The sequence below is a fragment of the Perca flavescens genome, chromosome 20 (assembly GCF_004354835.1).
Source record: "Perca flavescens isolate YP-PL-M2 chromosome 20, PFLA_1.0, whole genome shotgun sequence".
In the NCBI taxonomy this organism is placed as follows: Eukaryota; Metazoa; Chordata; class Actinopteri; order Perciformes; family Percidae; genus Perca; species Perca flavescens.
In genome coordinates, this window is record NC_041350.1 from 6,985,723 (window position 1) to 7,009,095 (window position 23,373).

General features: G+C 40.9%; 1 protein-coding gene across 3 annotated transcripts in view; it reads left to right on the plus strand.

The window, feature by feature from the left end:
- The window catches only part of daam2 (dishevelled associated activator of morphogenesis 2), a 107,282-nt gene that overhangs the window by 77,992 nt on the left and 5,917 nt on the right, over nucleotides 1-23,373 (plus strand). For 2 of the 3 annotated variants that reach the window (XM_028566074.1, XM_028566075.1), the window contains exons 7-24: nucleotides 451-561; nucleotides 1,019-1,122; nucleotides 1,291-1,357; nucleotides 1,505-1,622; nucleotides 2,211-2,349; nucleotides 5,125-5,183; nucleotides 5,461-5,645; nucleotides 7,037-7,339; nucleotides 8,410-8,517; nucleotides 10,064-10,093; nucleotides 11,971-12,077; nucleotides 14,124-14,208; nucleotides 14,669-14,775; nucleotides 15,809-15,897; nucleotides 17,825-17,993; nucleotides 19,318-19,425; nucleotides 21,197-21,257; nucleotides 22,327-22,458. In XM_028566074.1, the coding sequence (XP_028421875.1) occupies nucleotides 451-561; nucleotides 1,019-1,122; nucleotides 1,291-1,357; nucleotides 1,505-1,622; nucleotides 2,211-2,349; nucleotides 5,125-5,183; nucleotides 5,461-5,645; nucleotides 7,037-7,339; nucleotides 8,410-8,517; nucleotides 10,064-10,093; nucleotides 11,971-12,077; nucleotides 14,124-14,208; nucleotides 14,669-14,775; nucleotides 15,809-15,897; nucleotides 17,825-17,993; nucleotides 19,318-19,425; nucleotides 21,197-21,257; nucleotides 22,327-22,458 (2,082 nt within the window). The remainder of the gene's footprint in view (nucleotides 1-450; nucleotides 562-1,018; nucleotides 1,123-1,290; nucleotides 1,358-1,504; nucleotides 1,623-2,210; nucleotides 2,350-5,124; nucleotides 5,184-5,460; nucleotides 5,646-7,036; nucleotides 7,340-8,409; nucleotides 8,518-10,063; nucleotides 10,094-11,970; nucleotides 12,078-14,123; nucleotides 14,209-14,668; nucleotides 14,776-15,808; nucleotides 15,898-17,824; nucleotides 17,994-19,317; nucleotides 19,426-21,196; nucleotides 21,258-22,326; nucleotides 22,459-23,373) is intronic. The other variant, XM_028566076.1, reaches the window with a different exon arrangement.

The following is a 23,373-nucleotide window of genomic DNA, read 5'->3' on the forward strand; positions in this document are numbered from 1 at the left end:
AAGTGAGACCAGTGACCCTGTGTTTACCTGGTTCTCGTCATTGTTACTGTTAGAACAACTTATAAACATGTTAGGTACATATTTTTTTATGTCTGACCCTATCTTCAGATTTATTTATTTGATTAGGACAATGCACATGAATCAAAATTTCTGTTGATTAATGTTAATGCGCCAGTGTTAGCCAGAGAGCTAATTTTCAACTGTAGTCCTAGTTACCTAGCATGAATGTCTTTATGGTGGGAGGAAACTGGAGCACCTGGAGAGTTCCACACAGAGAAGCCCTGCCCAGACTGGGAATCGATCTCTGCAGTGCAGACTTGCTGTGAGGCAGAAGTGCTAACCACTGAGCCACCCTGCTGCCCTGCCCTGCCCTGATGATTTCAGCCCTGAAAAATATTGTAGATCAAACCTACTTGCTGACTAACTCTCCCATTTTTCTTGACCATGTAGACGCTGCTGAATGAGCTGGACAAGAGTACAGGCCGCTACAGAGACGAGGTCAACTTAAAGACGGCCATCATGTCCTTCATCAACGCTGTGCTCAATGCTGGAGCTGGGGAGGTCAGCAATAACACCCATATGCCTTTTAGGGTTACGCCCTATCAAATATGGGAAAACCTTCATTGAATATAGTTGAACACAAATCTGTCGCTAGACACCGTTGGAAAGCTCTGGTTGGCTTGAGGTCAAAATGTATGTGTGAACCTAAAGCTTCAACATTTTGGGACAGTTAGATGAGAAGATAAATATGAAGTTACAGCGAGCTGCTGGTTAGCTTAGCATAAAGACTTGAAAAAGAGGGGAATTGGATGGCCTGGCTGTGTTCAACGGTTATAAACTACCGCCTACCACTAATTAACACAGATTGATGTAATTTGGGAATATCTTTTGTTAATCACAAACTTCCTCCAGTAATTTCACAAGTACTGAAATTAAACCCAGGCACATGCTAGATATTTATGTATTATCTGATGTCCCATTATTATTATTGTCTTATTGTTTGTTCTTTTATTTGTAGGACAACCTTGAGTTCCGCCTCCACTTAAGGTACGAGTTCCTGATGTTGGGCATCCAGCCGGTCATCGACAAGCTCAGAGAGCACGAGAACGCCACTCTGGACAGGTGAGAGTGACCCACCCAAAAAATGAGCATCCTCTTCAGTAATAATTCTGCAGTGAAGAGCAGCAAATAAAAAAAACCTTGATCCCTGTGTTTTGTTGAGTGACTGTATGTCCTTGTTAATGGGGGGGGGGTGCAATCAATACACTCAGACTGTTCCTCCATGTTCAGGCATTTGGACTTCTTTGAGATGGTGCGGAATGAGGATGACTCCGAGTTGGCCAAAAGATTTGATACGGTGAGTATCTCAGAATGGCTCTAAGACAACATTCTATTTTTCTTGTCTTGGCGCTTTTGTTGTATTGTTCAAATTAAGGCAAAGGCAAGTCAGAGCAATGGTTCCGACTGGAGAGTAATTTAAGACTGGCTCTTTTATTTTTGATAGACCCATGTAGATACCAAGAGTGCCGGTGCCATGTTTGAGCTGGTCAAGAAGAAGCTGAGCCACACAGACGCCTACCCCAACCTCCTCTCCATCCTCCAGCACTGCCTGCAGATGCCCTGTGAGTAGCTACATACCAAGTAGTTCTGTTGATAAGGCTCAGTAGTAAGTCAATTATTTACAGACCATACCATCAACACTGTTGAAAAATGAATACATCAATGCTGCATGCAGGCTTTTTGTTTTGATGTATAGGTCTAGAAAATAACATAATAATTTACATACATCCTATCTGGAGTGTACTTAATATTAGGGGTGGAAAAAAAAAGTATGTACTGTGTCGTGATTTTTTGCGACTATTTTTTTTTATTCATTCTTTTTACCAACGATTCACCTAAATATTCTTGGTTTTTTGGTACCGCTGACAGCGACTATCATCATATCCACTCCCAGCAAAACAGACCAAATGCAGAAAATACATGTAAAATCGCAATACTCAATACTATCGAATCGCAATACTTCTAGAGTCTCAATAAATGAAGATCGGAATACAAATCAAATTGGCACCCATACATCGTGAAAGAATCGAAATGGGGACCAAAGCAGATCGTCCCAGCCCTAGTTAACACCATAGGCCAACATTTCGTATTGGTACCAATATCCTGGGATTACAGTATCTTACTATCTCTGTCTGTGACTCCTCCCCCAGATAAACGGGGTGGTGGTAGCCTGCAGCACTGGCAGCTCTTAGACCGGATCCTCCAGCAGCTAGTCCTCCAGGACGACAAGGGAGAGGACCCCGACAGCGCCCCTCTGGACAACTTCAACGTTAAGAACATCATTCGCATGTAAGTGTAATCTCCTCATCAATCTCGCAATCAAAGCAGACACGCCTCCGCCACAACCTCTGCCCATTTACCGCTGTATGACAACAGTATATTTCCTATTTGTTTGCACATGAATGTATAAAGATGTCAGGAATAAGGTCTATAGCAAATGTTTATTCACTATCATAGGGTATTACAGTACGTGGTGATCCAGGCCAAACATTGTACTGTATTTCATAACATTATAAGAGAGTTACTGTAAATGCACTGTATATACGATAAGTGCTCCATGCCTTTAAAAAAAAAAAAAAAAAAAAAAAAAAAGCTTCTCCTTATTCCGAGAAGCTGTAAACACAATCTCATTTCTGGAACATCCTTGTGGTTTATGCATCCAATCAGCATCACTTCTAACTCCGATCAAAGACAAGTCTGACATCAACATGATGCACTTTTATGTCGAAAGTTTGACGCACGGCTAAAAGGCAGCGAGGCACTGGAGTTATGCATCAGAGCTTTGGCGTAAGGAGGATGCATTTACAGTAAACCAGCATTCACTTGTGTAATAAGACTTGTTTCCAACACTCTTGGCCCAGCCATTGTGCCAGCGATGGGAGTGGAAAATGGGATTGCACAGGATGGTGAGGTGAAGTGAAGCTGGCAGCAGGGGGTCGTGGGTAGAGTCGGAGGAAGCCACGCTCCAAGCGTGAATTGGCATGAAAGTGGAAGCTGGAGATCAAAAGGAAATTGCTCTAATCGCATTAAGCCGGGCAGGCCGGCCAAGTCAGCCATGTTTAGGTGCGGCCAAGCAGTCACTTGGTTTCATGTGGAAGACAACAGGGAGGAATAATCATTTCCAAGGGAAAACCAAGCATTATGACTTGGAAGTAGATGTTTTCTCTATGTCATCATGGGCACGGTCTACACTGTCGCTCAGAGAGATTGGTCTCCAAATGATCGTCGACATCTGCTGGGTTTTTGTGGTCTGGGTTTCACTGACATTTGAAACCATTCTCTACTTGTGTTCAGGAGTCAAAGACCGTGTGTGTGTGTGTGTGTGTGTGTGTGTGTGTGTGTGTGAGAGAGTGTAGGTAGTGTGAAAAGATGGCATTCCGGTCTTTGTCCATACAATGCATTTTGGTGTGCGTTTCTCCCACCAGTTAACTTCAGTTTCTCTCTCAGACGTGCTGTCTTTCTTTTCTTTCACCATCTTTTCTTCCACTTTACTGTTATTTCTAAAGCAAGCTTCAGATCAGTGATGGATGTGTTTAGTCTCAGCGGTGAAAGCGCCATAAAACATGTAGCGTGGTAAACCTTGGCCCCTGCTCGCTCCTACTTTGTTCACTAATTCAGCCACTACTGTTTGTGCAATCAGCTCACGTGAGCGTAATTCTTTCCAGTAGCGCGCAGAAAGCGAACTTGGACGCGGCATCTTAAGCCCGGACGTGCATAACACGAACCATCACAGCGGTCGAAACCTATCCCTCCATTTTTACATCACTGCCAAAGTCTTGTTGTGTTTTCATAAGCTCTCCTAGAGTAAATTATGCCTGGAAAAAGATTTGCATAAACTGAGATTCCCTCGTTGTTTTGGCTGCGTGCCGGAGGCCCCAACGGTTAACGGGGCTGAAAACGTACAGCGTGTCTCATGCTGCGGCCGCTCAGAGGGTGGGGTGGGGGGGGGCATTAACAACAGTTAACAACTGTTAAAACAACTGGGAGACAAAGTCATTCATCATGTGCGGTCACCATGACGACGGCTCTGACTACTCGCACGCGTGCCTGACCCAAAATTAGCACCCTTGTACAAATCACATTTTTTCCACAGCTATGTAAAGGTATTTATTTGACCAGCGAACAATAAAGTGATCCTTTGTTTCATCGAGTTGGATCCGTGGAGCGTCGCTTGAGCCGTAATTAAAGCAGTACTGACTTTTGCAATCAAGTTCAGACTGTGTTCACTAACGCAAGCGTTTAGAGGACCTCGAGCTGATTAATGACCAATTTGCTTTTAAATTGCCTCGTGGATTTCCCTCGTGTGAATTGATTACAAGCACTTGAAGTGTGAATCGTTACCGCAGTGGAGTTACTTTATCCTTGTTGGCAGTCTCACCTCAGCAGTTCCCTCTCTCACTGTTTCTTTTCTACTCTGTGCTCTACGACACTGAAACATGTCTGTTCTCTCAACTCCAGCCAAGGCTTCAACCGAGGCTCAAGGTTTCACTTTCAAATCTTTCTTCAGCTAAATTAATTTCTCAAACCACTCCATCTCCATTGATATCTTTATTTTTTTTTTTTTATAAAGTTTTAACATGTGGCCTCCTTTTTTTTTTTTTTTTTAACTCACTCCCATGTGCAGTCTCACTGATTGCCTCATGATCAGGAACACTCACTTCTCACGTCAGCTGATCTCACATTCATATCAGAACATCACGCTAACCCTGTGTAACTTCAAGCAGCAAGCTGACCCAAATGGCAAAATGTAGAACTTGAATATAATTGATTTCAGCCCTGCAGGATTTATTTTAGCACTAATGTTGTGTTACGCAGCTTACAAGAGCAAACCGCATCAACCCAGTCAATGCTGGTAGTGAATCTGGATGCCTCCTCACTAAAAGGAAGTCAAGAATTATGGTCAAGTGATCAATGGATTTCCAATCCAATTATTGGATTTCCTCGAAATGTTGTGCCTTGACTTGGTTGGACTGCGGTTGACCCCTACATGGGAGCATTTTTGTGCAAGTGCTGTGTTCAGTTTGTCTTTGGGTCTGTGCTTATGTTTGTCTGCGTGCTTCACAGGTTGGTCAATGAGAATGAGGTGAAACAGTGGCGAGACCAGGCAGAGAAGTTCAGGAAAGGTAAGACTTGTTTGACACACTGCACTCTGTAGGTTGGAAAAGAAAATGCATCATTATATATATATATATATATATATATATATATATATATATATATATATATATATATATATATATATATATATATATATATATATATATATATATATATATATATATATATATATATGCCTGCAAATCACTATCTGCTTCTTTGTATGTGCCTCTTCCTGTTTGCATTTTATTATCCAAATCTACATCGTATGAACACATTCTGCCCCATTGCGTCTTTTTTTAGATCATGTGGAGCTGCTGGGTAAACTAGAGCGGAAAGAGCGGGAGTGTGATACCAAGACCCAGGAAAAGGAGGACATGATGAAGACTTTGAACAAGATGAAGGACAAACTCCAGCGTGAGGGAGTGGAGCTGCGCTCAGCCAGGGAACAAGTCCTAGACCTGTCCACACGCATCAACGACATATCTGTGAGCAGTGCTGCTTTTTAGGTTACAATATGAGTTACACCCTGTATGAATTCGGGGCTGCTCTGTAATTGTATAGCCAATTGCTAAGTGGTTGTTAATCTTATTAATGGACACATTTTCCGAGCTAGAGGAGAAATCACCCCAATGAACAATGTTACAAAATGCTTTAGAATTTATGGGAAATATTTGTTTGCCTCTCACTGCAAATTAGACATGGTCAATATGAACCTTATCTCACTGCATCCACTACAGAGATTGGTTCAAGGTGTGTTTAGTCTAGCTTAGCACAAACACTAGTGTAAGGAAGAAAACGGTCAGTGTTGCCTTCCAACTGCTCCACATTACCAGCAGACTGTGCACACTGAAGTTTACGTAAGCAATACGTCTTCTCTGCATCATGACATGTATCGATCGCAACGTTAGCGCTCCAAGCTACTATTGGAAATGGTTTATCACAAATGTAATTCAACACTACCCCTTCCACTCAATTTAATATTTTACAGATAATAAAATGATTAAATATTTTAATTAAATATATGTATTTTTACAGTACACTACGAGAGTGAGCTCCTGCTTTTGTCTTAAACTCGCCATCATTTGTAATTATTTTATCCAGTGGTTAATTATTTAAACTGTCTACCGCGCAGTCCGCCATTGGACAATTCTTGCTAATCTAGTACATACTGTATCCGGACATTTCTCACATACACAAAATCCACATGCTATGCAGTTGGAACACACTACATACTCCCTTTTACATCATACTTACTATTAATAGTATGGGACTATGTGATTTCGAACACTGTAGCTTAATTAGCTTAGCTTACGTTAGCTTAATTGGAGCTATATTGCCCAGCATCTCAGAAGTCCTGTTGTCTTTATGAAGTTGCTATCACTGCATTGTTTTCCATATGTATTGTTACGTATTGATTGCTTGCTAACAAGATACAACATTTTAAGTAGTAAGTAAGTAAGTAAGTAAGACCGTTTTTGGAGTTGTTAAAAGTTTTTTTTCTCATTTTGTGAAAGCTAGCTGTCTCCCTGCTCCAGTCTATGCTAAGCAAATTGTTGTGGTGTCAAATGCACAGTTTAAATTTATAACTATCTTCATATCTAAATCCCATAAGGAAGCAAGCAAGCATATTATCAAATTTCGGAGCATTTCTGGTATTTGCCTCTATTTTAGGCTTGACATTATTATTTAAAAAAAGCTCTCGAACATGCTCAACAAGTTTTTTATTTATTTTTTTTGCTGGCGTCTAGCTTTTAAGTATGACTGCACTTATTTTATGTCACGTTGGACAAAGGTGTCCGCCAAATCTATGTCATGTGTTAATATATCAAAACGTATAATATCTTTTTTTTTTTTTTTTTCGTCTCCCTACCAATAGGGCGTCAGTGTGTCCTTCCCCCCTCCCCCTCCTCCGCCTGGCGGCCCCGCGGCTCCTCCTCCACCACCTATGATGGCTGGCTTTCCTCCACCTCCTCCTCCGCTACCATTCAGCTGCCCGCCTCCTCCACCACCTCCCCCACCACCTGGAGGACCGCCTCCTCCTCCAGGAGCCCCTCCCATTTTCGGAGCCCCGCCTCCCCCTATTCCCTCTTCATTCAACTCAGCGAGCACCATGCGCTCCAAGTCCATCCCTCAGCCTTCTCATCCCCTGAAGTCCTTCAACTGGGCCAAACTCGGAGAGGTAAGAGAACAATGACAACTACGGGTGAGCGGGAAAAAACTTAAAATTGTATGTATCGGGATTTGTTTTTGAGACGATTTTTAAAATAGATTATTTTCCCTAGAATTTAAATTTTTTTTTTTTTTTACCAATGATTCACCTAAATATTTTCAGTTTAAACGGTACCGTTGACGGCGACTACATCATATCCATATTCTGACCGAAAGCAGAAAATGCTGAAATGACATGTTATATACTTCTTTACAAATGAAATACATGTGATGCACGCTCTTCTTAGAAAACAATTAGTTTTTAGAATTGTCAAATGACATATTGTCTTTAGAAGTGTATTATTCAACTTTTGTTTTGGTTAAAATGGAAAAGGAAAATAGCAACACTCAATACTATGGAATCACAATACTTCTAGAATCGCAATAAATGAAAATTAAGAGATTTTCCAATACCAGGTTTATGCACCGATCCCATATCATGTAATTTATCCCAGAAGAAAATCTACTTTTAAAGTAGTTTATTTATGTTCTTTTTCCGTTATGACTGACTGTCAAACTGGATAATATCAGAAAGTTCTATGGCATTCATTTTTTGTTTGTTTAGGTTTGTTTATGTTTCACAAAAGGTTTAATCTGAGCCAGGCCGTACAGCAAAGATAGAAGTAATTTCACATCCATACAGGGATAGTAGTATACAGCTGTAAAACATATACAGTAATAATTTATACAATAATAAAATATATGATACACTGGTATCGGATCAGTACATCTGCTTTGGCAAACTGATGCAATTAGTGAAACTTTAATTTATTTGAAAAGGAAAGTCTCATTTTGTAACCAACCATATTCATGAAAGCCGTGATTCCATTACCTTGGAGTTTTACAGCAGAGCATTATGGCCCTAGAGATCTTATGCATGGTTATTCTGCAGTATAAAGATATGGTCTTTTAGCTGATAAAATCGCACAGCAAATTCCAAGCGTCTGTTCATCCTTGATTTCAAGTATTGAGCATGTAACGCAATGCTAATCAGTATTTCATTATGAATCCCTTACTATATGTCCCTTTACCCCTTTTCAGAATGTGATCAATGGCACCATCTGGAATGACATCGATGACCTGAGAGCTTTCAAGATTCTTGACCTCAAGGACATCGAGAAGATGTTTTCAGCCTATCAGAGACAACAGGTTTGGATTTGTTAGCAAGTGGATTACAGTATTCGTTTTTTGAATTGCAGTTCAGCGAGTGTATTGTTAGTTTTGGCGAGCATTTACATATAGACCAAGAAATCAATTTTATGCCTCTTCTTTTATTAACCGTTGCATTTGAAGTTCAAATATTGCCTTGATTGTTTAACGTGTTTGTGTGTGTATAAGTGGGAGTGTGTGTGTGATGGGCTGTGGGGTGGGATGTTGTATAAGAGGACTCTTGAGAGTGCCAAGGGTCCAGCCTCCAGGCTAACACGAGCAGCTGTTCACTGCTGAATGCCTTATTGTAGAAATGCCACCGTGCTCCAGCTTTGCCCTAGCATCTGCAGAGCATTTTAGTGTGAGAACTGGGGAACTGTCTGGGTCTTCATGGGGCTCATGGATCAGGGCAATGCAGAGGAAACACCACGGAAGTCACGAGGACTCACGATGCAGGGAACTTTTTACTGAAGCAAACACTGAAATAAATAAAGCAATTGACGAAAGCATGTTGAACCAGGGTAACTAATAGGATAATTGCAGTATGCATGCCTTTGGGGTTATACCATACAGTACATGGCAATTACCTCCCTCTATGCTACAAACTAATTACACACCACTTGTCATGTGGTAATATTGTGTGCATAAATTGATATATTTACTGCGTCAAATGGGTTTAAGTGGAATGTCAATATGCCCTAATGAGTTCCTGTTAATTAAAGTATAAATCAAGGTCTGAACTGCTCAGTGGAAGAGTCTCTATAGAGGCATTACCATTGTTGAATTCCTTTCACAAGGTATTTTACTGCCATGCTTGAAAGCCCTCTGACATCTATAAGCACAACTTCTCTTTCCAGGCTTTTATTAAAGAGTAATGGGTCATTTGAGGCTTTTGCTGACAGTGATTTACTGTGTGTATTTATTTGTACAGAGCAGGTTTTTATTGGCACAGTCCAACGGTTAAATGGCGATCTCTATGGATATGGCCAACTAAAAAAACCCAAGATCTTCCCAGCTTTGACAACTCTGTTCCATTTGGCAAGAGCCCGATTCAATTCAACTGGACAATATTGCAATGTTTATACATGGCATAATTGCTTTTTTAAGCTTGTCATTTGTCTTTCTTTAAAATGGACTTTTGTTGACATTCCCCCTCTGTAGGATAAGTTACCACACTCATTTTTCATGTTCTTGTTTTTCTATGTCAAGACCGATGTAGATGCAATCAAAAGAATACATTATAACAATCGTGACCTCCTTTTAAGTATACAGAAACCAAAATAGAGCATAGTTTAAAAGCTTTTTTGTTTACCTATCCAGAGAGATTTCAGACATTCAATATGGATTTCATGAGCCCCTGATGACTTGGACAGTAGATTATTGGTTTTTTTTTCTCAAAGAAGACTCCCCAGCTTCAGCTTGTAGTGTGCATAGTTGTAGTTCTTTGCTCTAGTCACCACTTTCTTTCTGCTTGAAGTGCTAATCTTTGCATGTGTTTTCAATTTTTTTTTTTTTTTCTCTCTGCACTCTCCGACTGCCTGGGCAGGACCTGCTCACTAACCAATCCTTCAAACAGGTGAGTTACAAGCCTTCCAGCATCTTTATCTCATGGTTACCTTCATTCACTGCTCTATCACCTTCTCCTCTGCCATGCAGCACACAGCCAGAGAGGCCAGTTACTTGTATAATGAATGTTTTATTGTGGGACTTGTCTCTGGTTATAGGATGTGTACACAGTGCTAAAGATTCTTGGGATAGTGTTAAAGCTGATTTTATCGATACATTTGTATTAACAATAGGTCAAATGACTTGGTTCATTCTCTCTCATAATGTCACTCTGAAACCCACGGTACACCCACAATACACTATCTGCCCAATACCAAATGGCAGACACAAAGTCAGTGACTAGCTGGTGAGCATAGTGGAGCATTTAGCAGCTAAAGAGTCAGATATTTCACTCAGGAGATGGAGGCCAAACACAGAGCTCAAAGGAGAGTGTGCACAGGACTCAATTTGTCATGTCACCAAAAAACATGGCTCCAAGGTGATAATACTGTATGTCAATGTTGAATTTACAGCCTGTTGTGCTGACCTCAAGTGGTAAAAATATCAATGACATTATTTCCACCACTGAATGAAATGGCGGTGTATTGCAAATGTAAGAAGGTGGATACAGTGCATGGTTGGCTGTAGACTTGGACAGTTTCCCTTGGTGGATCGTCAAAAAACCCCAAAATGCAGCATTCATTTTTATCATCATTGCCTTATTTTCCATTTTAATCTCCATTTTCATCTTAGTTTTTCGTGTGCGTTACCAATTATTACCATCATTATCTGTCATTGCCTTAATTGTCATAATTCATCATCATGCACTTATCCTGCATTGAAATGCAGCCACTAGCATGTTAAACCTCAACAACCACGTTGCCTTGAACAAGAGAAAAAGAAACCAGTAGACCCCATTCCGATCACGCCGCTTAATAACTGCTATAAAAGATGAAGGGGCTAGTCTCCAGTTACATGGCTTGAGTGTACATGCTATACACAAGTTGGCAAAAATTCCTTTAGCGCGTGGAGAGAGAGAGGGCTTTGGGAGTTGTCCCTCTAACCCAGTGCCAACCTCAGTCTGTTGCCAGGCACCGTGGGTCAACGGCGGCATTGGAAAACCGACACTTTCTTTACAAGCCGCGTCTGTTTTACATACGTCATAGCCAGCAACCTCAAAAAGGACGTTCTCTGGCAAGCAGGAAACCGGCTCGGACCATAAAGAGAATGTGTTCAACATGCAGCCCCTACCGGTTTTCTCAGACATGTATTCTTTCTCCTTGTGGAATTTTAATACTACATTCATGTGAAGCTTACAGAAATATGTGACTAGCCCGAACAAAGGTTTATAGCCCTGCCTGCATTGTGTTCACAGTGGTGACTCACCAAATGAAATCTCCACTCACAGGACCTGCTTTATTGTTTTTGCTTGTTATTTACTGTATGTCTTCTTTTTTTTTTTCTTCTTCTCCTTTGAATATTTTTTCATACACCTTCCACAAGTCAGTCTAGGGTTTATCATTTTTAATGAGACGTGTATTATGGCCTCTGAGAACTGATGCATTCACAGTCAGTGACTGCAAAAGCAGGTCACGGAACTTGACCTGGGGCCAACTAAAGTATTTGGCTGGAGTTTAATTTATTCTTTTATTCTGTGCTTGATATTGGCAGTGATCAAACTGCAAATCTTTTTTTTTGTTCATACTTTTCTTTAATGTTTGCACCAAATGAATGCATCGTTAAATGCTTAGAAGGTCATGTCCTCTTTCAACAAGATAAAGATGGCAAACAGATGTGAGGAGGAGGGGGCCTTTCATTGGGCAGGCTTTGCATATCATATGAGCACTCTTATAAATGGAACTATGTTGCAAAGATAATCTGGATCTCTTGTCTTTTATCCTTCTGCAGAAAGAGACGGGCTCTATGGACGACATATACGTCAGCACGCGGAAGGTCAAAGAGCTTTCTGTCATCGACGGTAGACGTGCACAGAATTGTATCATCCTTCTTTCAAAGTAAGGGTCAAAAGTGACTTTCCAGTCAAGGCAGATGGTTTAAGATTAATACAGATAAACGACAATTCAGAGATAACAATACAAACTGTAATACGAAACAACTGACATGATAGGCAAGGCAGCTTTATTTTTAGAGCACATTTCAGCAACAATGCAATTCAAAGTGCTTTACATAAAACATTAAAGAGCCGTTAAAAAAACAGTTAAAAATGTAAAACAGAAATCGAATAAGACTATCGATAAAATACAAGAATAAAAGTTACGGCGCAGTATAACAAGTAAAGAATCATTTAAAGAAAGGCAGCAGTAAAGAGAAAAGTCTTCAGCCTTGATTTAAAACAACAGAGAGTTGGAGCAGAGTTGCAGTTTTCTGGGAATTTGTTCCAGATATGCGGAGCATAGAAACTGAATGCTGCTTCCCCATGTTTAGCTCTGACTCTGGGGACAGAAAGCAGACGTGTCCCAGAAGACCTGAAAGGTTTGTAGTGTAGCAGCCGTTCAGAAACGTGTTTTGGCGCTAAACCGTCCAGTGATTAAGAAAGCAACCAAAGTATTTTGAAATCAATTCTTTGAGGGACAGGAAGCCAGTGTAAAGACTTCAGACCTGGAGTGATATGATCCACTTTCTGCGTCTTAGTGATGAGCCAAAGTCAAGTAAATATAGGAAATGGGAAGTTAGGGGACAAGGAATCAAATCAACAAAAGATTAAAAAGCAGTATAGGGAATTAAAAACAAGTCAGCTGAAGACTTGACTGAAGCCATGCAGCCTCAAACTACATATTCATTATGCTACATTGTACCATCAGTAAACAACTAGTTATTATCTGTTAATTTGATTATAATTCTGAAGGGACTCCATGAGCTATGCCCCTTTTTGTGAAATAAGTGACACAGCAGCCTTTGGGTCAGGGGTTATAGCTGTAAGTCAGTGTGAAGCTGCCTGAGGCAGGTGCTTCTTCTGTCTGCTACAGGAAATGTGTTTTTAATGGACACACGAGGACATCTGTCAGTGTAATTGAATTTCCCTCCATTGTAAGAGAAAACTGAGTCGTATGACAGAGAGAAAGCATTGCCCAGGGTGTATCTCTGGAGTAGTGTTTAGATTTCAATCAGGTTTATGTCTATTTTAAGACCTTCAAGTACTATCAGTCGCCATATTAAGTCATATGAAATAAGTTCAGCATAACACGTAAAATGAGCCAACTCCCGAGGGGCTTTGAGTATTACTATATTTAAACTGGAATCAATTGTCATTTAAAATCCACCCAACAATATGGTGGCCATCTGTGTGTCTTCCAACAGCATTGATCCAAAGCCCTTAAGAGAATTTGAATCCTAGCTCTCCCTTTACAGATCAATAAAGAGGCTAACGGAGACCTTGCTCTGTCTGACAAAGCTGCCGCATGGTCCCTGAACTCAGCAAATGACCCGAGGGTACACACTAGACCCAAATGGGGTCAGCAGTTGTTCAATAAGGCTTTTGATGCACAGGCTAACAATGTTGTTATTGATTACAACCCAGCACACTTAACACTGCTCGGATGTACTCAAAACAGCTGTCAGTGCTCCCGGGGCCTGACACTGGTCCAGACCAGTATTCTATTTAGGGGGGTGGCAGTAGCTCACTCTGTAGGGGTACGGACCGAAGTACGGAGTGTGGACTGGTATCTGGTAGCTCAGGACGCCTGTCCAGCAGTCGCAGCCCACTCACTCTGGTGTGTGTGTGTGTGTGTGTGTGTGTGTGTGTGTGTGTGTGTGTGTGTGTGTGTGTGTGTGTGTGTGTGTGTGTGTGTGTGTGTGTGTGTGTGTGTGTGTGTGTGTGTGTGTGTGTGTGTGTGTGTGTGTGTGTGTGTGTGTGTGTGTGTGTGTGTGTGTGTGTGTGTGTGTGTGTGTGTGTGTGTGTGTGTGTGTGTGTGTGTGTGTGTGTGTATTAGTGTCAGTCCACTGCAGGTTTCTTTATTATGTGTTTGTAATGTGGTAATTTATATTACATTTACTGAATGTAATTTAAATAACTTTGAATAAACAGTTGTCTTCCTTTGCAGGTTAAAAATGAGCAATGAAGAGATCAAGAGGGCGATCCTCGAGATGGATGAGAGGGAAGAGCTAGCCAAAGATATGCTGGAGCAGGTGAGGTTGATAAATGATCATGTATATATGATATGGAAGAGTTCATTACTCTGCTACTATAACTGTGTGTATGGCTTTGATTGATAGGAAAAGAAAATGTATATTCTATTGTTGCTTCACAGAGGTTTGATGTACTTTTTCTAACCAGCACTTGGCCCAGAAAACGTGATATTATATTCTAGATATCAGTTATTTCTGACAAAGAAGCAGAAAGCAAACAACCTGCGATGGTCAATAGGCCTGGCTTTTTTTCCAAGGTATTTTAGTGTGTCATTTTGTATTGTTAAAGATTTTAAGAGAGGTTAAGAAAGCTTATAGCTACAGTGATTTAAAGTTAATCAACATTAAAAGAAAGCTAATATCCCATTTCCTGGAAAGCGTTGGATACTTTACATTTCAGTTGGCTCCACAGACGACAGCGTTAGCGTGTGGATTAACGTTGTCCGCGCGTCTTTTGCAGCTGCTGAAGTTTGTCCCAGAGAAAAGTGACATTGATCTCTTGGAGGAGCACAAACATGAGCTGGAGCGCATGGCGCGGGCTGATCGCTTCCTCTTTGAAATGAGCAGGTACACAGGACTACATTTACCATCCAAAAACATCGGTGTGTTAGGTATTTGATTTCTGTTGTCTACTACATTTTCCAATGCAGCCAAACCATCTGCAAAGCTCAGAATTTCATAGATCCCCAATTTGCAGGGCTGGTTAACATTGATGTAGTGCGACTAGTAAAAATAAAGTGAGCATAACACTTTATATTAAGGTACACATATTCACCAAGGTCATGAATATCAGTTACACAAAAGTTGGTGTCTCAGTTATAAAACAGATGTGATAAGTTTGCATCATGTAGACAGTCTATGGCCAGCATTTGAATTGGAAGATTTCCAAAGTTAACAACATGCAGATTTTGTGGTTGAATCAAGACATCAACCACAAATAGATCCTAAAATATTGCAAAGCACGGTGTCTGTTCAAAAAGAATGAGCTTTTGAAGCAGCATGGTGAGGCTGGGATAAAAAAATTAAAGCCTCAGACTTCAGGGTGATTCATCATTATAGCTGTGAAATGAAGTCATGGCTGCTCTTTGAGGACTCCCATCACATCAGAGAGCGGAGAAGTTTTAAATCAGTGACTTTCTTTTCTGCATTCCATCCTTTCTCCGAAGCTGCACTATTTGTTTAAGATAATTAAACCTTTTCTTTTCCTTCAGTGAAATATAACCCTGTCTACTTTCTTTCCTTTTGACCACATCTCCTTTGGTCGTAGGAATACATCTGGGATTTAGTTATTTCCTTTTTTTTTTTTTTTTTTTTTTTTTTTTTTTTTGGCCATTTAATATCCCTGGTCCTTCTTTGAAATTGCCACTCCCTCCCTCACTGAACTTTTGGACAAGTTTATCATACCCATTTTTCAACTCTCCAACTTGATGGGAGCCTATTAGATGATAAAAGGCCTGTGAAAACTGAGAGGGGAGTTTTATACGATTGGGTGACTTTTAGCTTTGAACTTACACTCCCCTGGACGCAAATGCAACTCCCCCTTTCCTTTCGGTTTTCCCCTTTTCTCCTCCTTTAACCTCTCTTCTTCCCTTCCCATCAGAATTGACCACTACCAGCAGAGACTGCAGGCGCTGTTCTTTAAGAAGAAGTTTGCAGAGCGCCTCGCTGAAACCAAGCCTAAGGTTGAAGGTAAGGACAAACACCTTGGGGGCCCCTATAAAGCATAAGGCTGGCAATTTTCTATATATTTCTTTCTTTGTCAACAAATAATCTGATCATAAGAACAAGTATTGTCTGCCAAACCTGATATATCTTATTCCTCCGTGCAATAGAGCTGCACTGTTGAGTCACACTGTTGCACAGGGTGATGAAAACACACACACACACACACACACACACACACACACACACACACACACACACACTTTAGTTTATTTTGATCAGATGCCACATACAGTTCCACTGCAGGCCCAATGCAACAGCAGCTTTCTCTATCCTTTAAAAGGCTGACCCATTAATAGACATTAGTCTCTTTCTCTAATCACAACTGTCCTAAAGCAGTGCACTTTGCCGTGGTTTAAACCGTTTCTCACAACACTGCTAAACACAAATGGAGCAGAAGATTAGATTTTAAAGAACATGCTTTTAAGGCATCCCACATTCAAATGATTGTACACGCCTAGCAGCAAAAAATACTTTCATGTACTGAAAATGTCATCCGCTTAGAACACTTTAGGCAAACACTTTAGGCAATGTGTGTGTGTGTGTGTGTGTGTGTGTGTGTGTGTGTGTGTGTGTGTGTGTGTGTGTGTGTGTGTGTGTGTGTGTGTGTGTGTGTGTGTGTGTGTGTGTGTGTGTGTGTGTGTGTGTGTGTGTGTGTGTGTGTGTGTGTGTGTGTGTGTGTGTGTGTGTGTGTGTGTGTGTGGTGAGAGCGGGTGGCCAACTGTTTATTGGCCTACTGTAGTTTTTCCCCTTCAAGCCAGCTTCCAGGTTACCAAGGAGGCTGTTTTGGAAAGCTGGCTCGTGTTGAGAGGGGAGAGCCTCCCTTGTAAACACCGCAGCTCACTTCAAAGACTCTGGGAATAGGCTTCCAATGAGGTCCGTAGACTCGTGCACATGGGTGTGTCATGACTGAGCTGTCCTAGCATCTGTTAGAGCCAGAGTTCTTAAAAAAGGCATTTCTCCGCTGGCCTAAATGCCCTTTTCCAGCTCTGATGAGCACATCACATTATTTGGGCTGGCAGTGCTGTAGCCCTGTGTGTGTGTGCTTGAGCTTGTTTGTCAGTCTATTCATTTGAGTCAAATAAAATATATCTTTACACATACTTTACTGGAAAGAAAGTGAGTTGAATCATTGATTCAAGCCTCCACAATCTTTGTTGTTGGATCCAAATGTTCCCAGACCGCACTGTTCATCGATGCCCGTTATAAAGTCTTTTTTTACATTTTTTTATTATTCATGTTACTTTGTCATTATACTTGAGATGAGCCTATATTTCCCTGGACCACCCAGCATGTTCAATAGAAGCATTATACAAGACAGTGCAGTGGGCCCGCCAGGCTTTTCTGCATCCAGGAGAACACAGCAGTCAGCGGAGCCAGAAGAATGGTTCCCATGCTGTTTCACTGCAGAAAGAACTGTAACAATATGGATTTTGTTAATGATTTTCACATTCACACTGAGGTTTCCTCTGTGGAGAGAGGGAACCACCTGCACTATGCCAGACCAGTCTGTTCTCAGGGGGGAAAGAAACGGACAGAGTGGGGTTGTGTTTGGAATATTCCCTTCCCCCTGCTGTTTTATGGATGGATGGAGACTTGATGGGTTTCCCCACTGCGCTGCCCAGAATTTGTGGGGGAATATTGATCAATCATCATGAAGGATGTTAAACATAAAGGAAAGGATGAGAACCTCTGGGCCACGTACCACACAGAGACTTTAGTTTGCATGTGTGTGCATGGGGGCTGAGTAGAGGAACAGAATGGAAGGGAATCGAGAAAGGCCAGTTCGTTATATAATCGAGAAGGTTAAGTGATGCGCTAAGCCAAGTCCACACGTATCAATCACCAACTATATGATCTCTCCAGCTGCTTCTCTCTCCCTGTTTTCCTCCAGCCATCCTGAATGCGTCCAAGGAGGTGGTCCGGAGCAAGAGGCTGACTCAGATCCTGGAGGTGGTGCTGGCTTTCGGCAACTTCATGAACAAGGGCCAGAGAGGCAACGCGTACGGCTTCAAGGTCTCCAGCCTCAACAAGATCGCTGACACCAAGTCCAGCATAGACAGGTCGGCCATAGGGGGGGGACCAAGGTTACTCAGTTTTTCTGATGTCCGTTATGGATAAATGTCCACACATTTGCTCAGAATTCATATATAAATGAGCTCCTTAGATCTTCATATCTTGCCTCATACTTATTAAATTTAGAATTCAGTATCAAAGTTAACGCAGTTGATTGTTTATCTGTCCATACATGTTTACAGTGCAACAGGGACTCCTAGCAGCTAATGCAGCTAGATTTCCATGGAGTTAAAAATGTCAAAATGCAAACAAATTAGACTTAGGTGAACCACAGTTACTCCACTGCAATTTTACATTTCCTGTTTGTATCACCCAAAGCATAGTGTCCCATTGCCAGACCCTATCGGTCTGGCTTAACAAGTTAACATTCTGGTATAGGGGGAAAAAAACACTCTGGCTTGTTTGTAATTTTTTTTAAACCAATTACAATCTTTCTAGACAGTGTTAGGCTTGGAATGCAAATAAGATAGCTCAAATAGAAGAGAGGACCTGACATCCGGCGCAAATGCAAAATGCTTTTTTTTTCATTTATATAATATTTTATTTTGCAATACTGTATTGATTTTCAAAAAGGCAAAATCGATTTTTTTTTTTTTTTTTTTTTTTTTTTTTAAAAAAAATATTCATGTAAGACAGTGGTTCACGTTTATGTTGTGTTTAAACCCCCTACCGCTAGATGGCTATGCTGAGACACACCACTAGTGTCCTTGCCTAACAGGGCCTGACTTTTTGCCAGACGCTACGTAGCTATGGCTGAACTTTGGCCTACTTTAGCATATAAACATTAGCTCACTAAGAACCTGTGAACCACAATCCCAAACTGGCAGTTTGATTTTCTATGTACTGAATTGTTTACCTAAAGTAAACTTCTTTGACTTTTATGAACATCATGTCTTTTTTTTAAATATTAGTTTTTCTAAAATTATACTTTAAAACAATCCCAATATATCGCCTTACGCACAGTATCGCAATATATTGAATCGTGACCCATGTATCGTGATATGTATCACGTCACCAAATTCTTGCCAATACGCAGCCCTAGTGTATAGCACCTCTAACATGCCAGATGGTGGTATATCTAAGCTTCCCCTGACAATAACAACATACGGCTTTCCCGCTGAAGATGTGTAGTGACTATATCATAAGCCTGGAAATAAAGTAATAATAACTTGTTAAAACTAAGCAAAACCAGCCTAGGATCTTAAGTGTTAAAGAAAAGTATTTAAGATGATCCTTTTAATAAGCAACTCTATAAAGAAGTGTTTCCCAGATTTGTTAAAAACCATTTTGTCTTCACTTGTGACTGAACAGAAACATCACCATGTTGCACTACCTGATCATGATCGTCGAGAAGAACTACAATGACACGCTGTACATCCAGGAAGACCTCAGCAGCGTACCAGAGGCCGCCAAAGTCAAGTAAGTGCAGTTTACCGTGGGCAGTGTTGGGAAGGATACTTTCAAAACGTATTTTGTTACAGAATACATGCCCACAAATGTAATTTGTAACGTATTCCGTTACGTTACTCAATCTGAGTAACGTATTCTGAATACTTGGATTACTTAAAGATTACTTCCACATTGAATTGCGTTTTATAGGTGAAGGAATGCGGCTGTCACATCTTACTAAACAGGCCTATAATGGTGTGTTCGTTTTCTTCCAACTAGCTGAATGTGTACCTGAACAAGCAGATAGATTATTGTATTGGTAGTCCCGAACTGCATAGCCTACTACAAAAATCGAACTGCAGTCTAAGCTACCACAAGCTAATTTTAGCTAACGTTAGTTAGCATGTCAAACGGGGCTATAGTCTTTAAACTGCTCTGGAGCTAGTAAATCAGCACCTAGGAGAATGTAAAGTCGCACGTCAATGTTAAAATAGCAAGGTGAACAGTAAAACTACAACAGACGACTACTCTTGGCTAATTAAAAAAATAACTTACTTTAAGATGCTTCTTCAGGTTGGAGGTGGAGTAATTTGGAGCTGAAAGGAGGTTGGTTGCTGGCAAGCAGAGGCTGCACGGCACAGTTAGCTGTATTTCATTCTCTCTGTTCGTTCTTTAATGTGAAATGCTGTTTGAATTTCCAAGATAGAAACGTATTGCTGCCCTGGCTCTGTTGTGCCGGTTCCGACTCCATTGTGACTGATCACGCAAATAGCAATTTTTTTCTATTTCATATCGGGGCTTCTGGAAAATGCATTAAGTTGCCTTAATTTATTCAGATTGAATAAACTCGTGAAACAGAGAAGAATTGTTATGTAATCCATTGATTTTAACAATGTAACTTTATTCTAAATACCAACTATTTAAATTGTAACTGTAACGGAATACAGTTACTCATAATTTGTATTCTGAATACATAACGCCGTTACATGTATTCCGTTACTCCCCAACACTGACCGTGGGGACATTTTCACCATACTGTAGCTATGTATCTTTATTACAGCAGCAGCTAAGTGCATGTGGTTTAGTGTTGCAGTGAATACTCAATCAAAAGACTAGACTAAACATACTATAATATATATATATATATATATATATATATATATATATATATATATATATATATATATATATATATATATATATATATATATATATATATATATATATATATATATACACACACACTGCAGGATAGGGCTGTGCAATTAATCAACATTTTAATCGCAATTCCGATTTCAGCTCCTAATGATCACAAAAACAGAATAATCGGGGGGGAAAAAACTATTATTTTGCACGTTGCGTTTTGCAAGTAAAGTTTTATTTTGTCTTGTGTTCAGAATGTAAAAAAAGTTCAAATGGGTAAAGTATTAAGGGTAATATCACAGTTCTGGGTGTTTTGACTGTTGACTTGTTTAACTTTTGCCTTCTTTTTTAAGTTCAGTAATTGCAAGATCTTTCCGAAAGTCCATGAATAATCGTGTTTAAATAATCGTGATTTCAATATTGACCAAAATAATCGTGCTTATGAATTTTTTTCATAATCGAGCAGCCCTACTGCAGGATATATAGTCAGTAGGTGATGTGTATTATTATAACATTATTTTTTTTTAACATTATAAGAAATTACATTGAAAATGAAAATTAGAACACAGGTTATACCTAAAAAATTGTAGGGAAGTGCAGTACAAGACAATAGACAATGATTGTCTTTGTATCGTTTTTTTTTTCTGTCTTTCACTAGTTTGTCGGAGTTGGAAAAAGAGGTGCACAATATCAAAAGTGGACTGAAGGCTCTAGAGGCGGTGAGTTGTTGTGCGTTTGTGTCACGTTCCCTCCCATCGGTTCTTCTCCTGTCTGTAATTATGTTTTGGAGCAGGGCAGTGATGGACAGCAGGGCGAGGTGCTTAAATGCTGGTAATGTTCCACACTGACATGGAACAGCAAACTTTACAACTGCAGCCACACACAGAACCGAGGCCTTATGTGAACACATGAATACATGCACATATTACTCCGATTCTCCACCAGGCGCTGGCGTCCGTGCTGCGTTCCGGTTTTGTTCCGTCCTTCGCCACGCGCCATACCACGCCGGGAGCGTCTCAGAAGCAGAGCATCTTGCCTGCCACTCACAGATTAAATTGTCTCTACAAGTAATTTACAGAACAATTACATGTTTAATAAGCTAGTATCTACCTTCCACTCCAAGCACTCCTGTAATTTAACTCCATGCCTTCTCTTTTCTGGTGGTGATGAAAGATCTATTATTTTTTACACCTCCAAGATGAATCTCTCATCATCTGTGGTGTTGTAAAGGAGACATGAACGATATTTGAGGGGGGGGGCTTTTGGTAAATTGACTGGATAGTCTAGCTGTATCATTTCCTGCCCGGCTGTCCAAACGGCCAGCTGCTCGTGTGAAAACAGCCCAGCTGGTGGAATATCAAGCACTGAGTTGGAAAATAGGGTTTACACTTCAAAGAGATGGACTGTTTTAGTATAATATGTTTTCTGTAACTGAGGAACCTAAAAATCCTTGCCACTGATCAGATGCTCTGCCCTTGACTTAAAGGAGAAATCACTGATCACCTCCTCTGTCTCGCTTCCTCCTTCTCATAGCTTTACCACTTTTTAGTTTGAGAAACCCACATCTCATGACCGGTTAGCTCAGTTGGTGGAGCGGGCACACACATATGTAGAAGGTCCAGGGTTCGGTCTGACGTGGCGGTTTCCTGCATGTCTTCCCCTTTCTCTCTCCCCTTTCGTGTCTGAGCTGTCCTATCACTAAAGGTGGAAATTCCCATAAAAATAATCTTTAAAAAAAAAAACACGCACATCTCACACACGTCTTTTGTCTGTTTTCTTCCCCTCCAGGAGCTGCAATACCAGCAGAGCAGGACGAGGGAACGCGGGGACAAGTTTGTGGCTGTGATCGGTGACTTCATCACCGTGGCTGGCTTCAGCTTCTCTGAACTGGAGGACCAGCTGAGTGAAGCCAAGGACAAGGTAGCTAACCGCGTAACCACTCAGTTGTACAGTCAACAATGTATGTGATTGTGAGAGAAGATTGTACTGTAAGTTCATATGTCCACGTGCGGGGCTCTAACACACCCTGTGCTAGTAGTCCTCACTGGCTGTCCTTCATGTTGGACAGACAGAAGAGAAGGGAGGAAAAAAAGAGACAAAATAATGAAGGGAGAAACCATGAAGCCTCTGTGCATCCCTCTTAGTCCAGTTTGATGACTCCAGCAGGGCCGGGGGACAAATAGCCTTTTAAACCCCCTTGTGTCTTGATGTATGTTCGGAAGCATGTAAGCTGAAGATATCAGTGGCATTGTGGGAATCCCAAAGCAAGACAATGTTGAAAAGATTTATGTGAACATGTTATTTAATTTGCAGGCCTTTGGCACTCGGTTGCACATTAAGCATCTTGATGCTGACACATGGGAAGCTTTTAAATTAGCATTCTGCGGTTAATAGTTACAGATATTACATTGTACTTTATCATAGGGCTTGTCTTTTACCAAAGTAGTTGACGTAATGATGTGAAATACCCAAATTGCTTAAATTTGCCAAAGGATCACCAGCTTTTGACGGGAGGAAGGGCCCTGGGGTTTCACGTAGAGCCTCCCCTCTACTTAATTATTTGTTCAAGGAGGTGGTCGGTAAGAAAAATTGGAGGGAAAAGGGGCCAGTGGGGACGTCATGGGAAAAGAACGGGAGGAGCAGGGCACCGGTTACTGCTGTAAAACAAAAGAACCTGTGTTCACCGGCCCAGACTCTAAATACACTTTTCCTAGCACAACTGTGTGTCTGTCTGTCTGTGTATATGTGTCTGTGTGTGTGTATGTTTGGTAAGTGGTGAGTCTGACGCATTACCGTGTCTAGTGCTTGTCAAGGCTCTCTGACACTCCGTTAGGT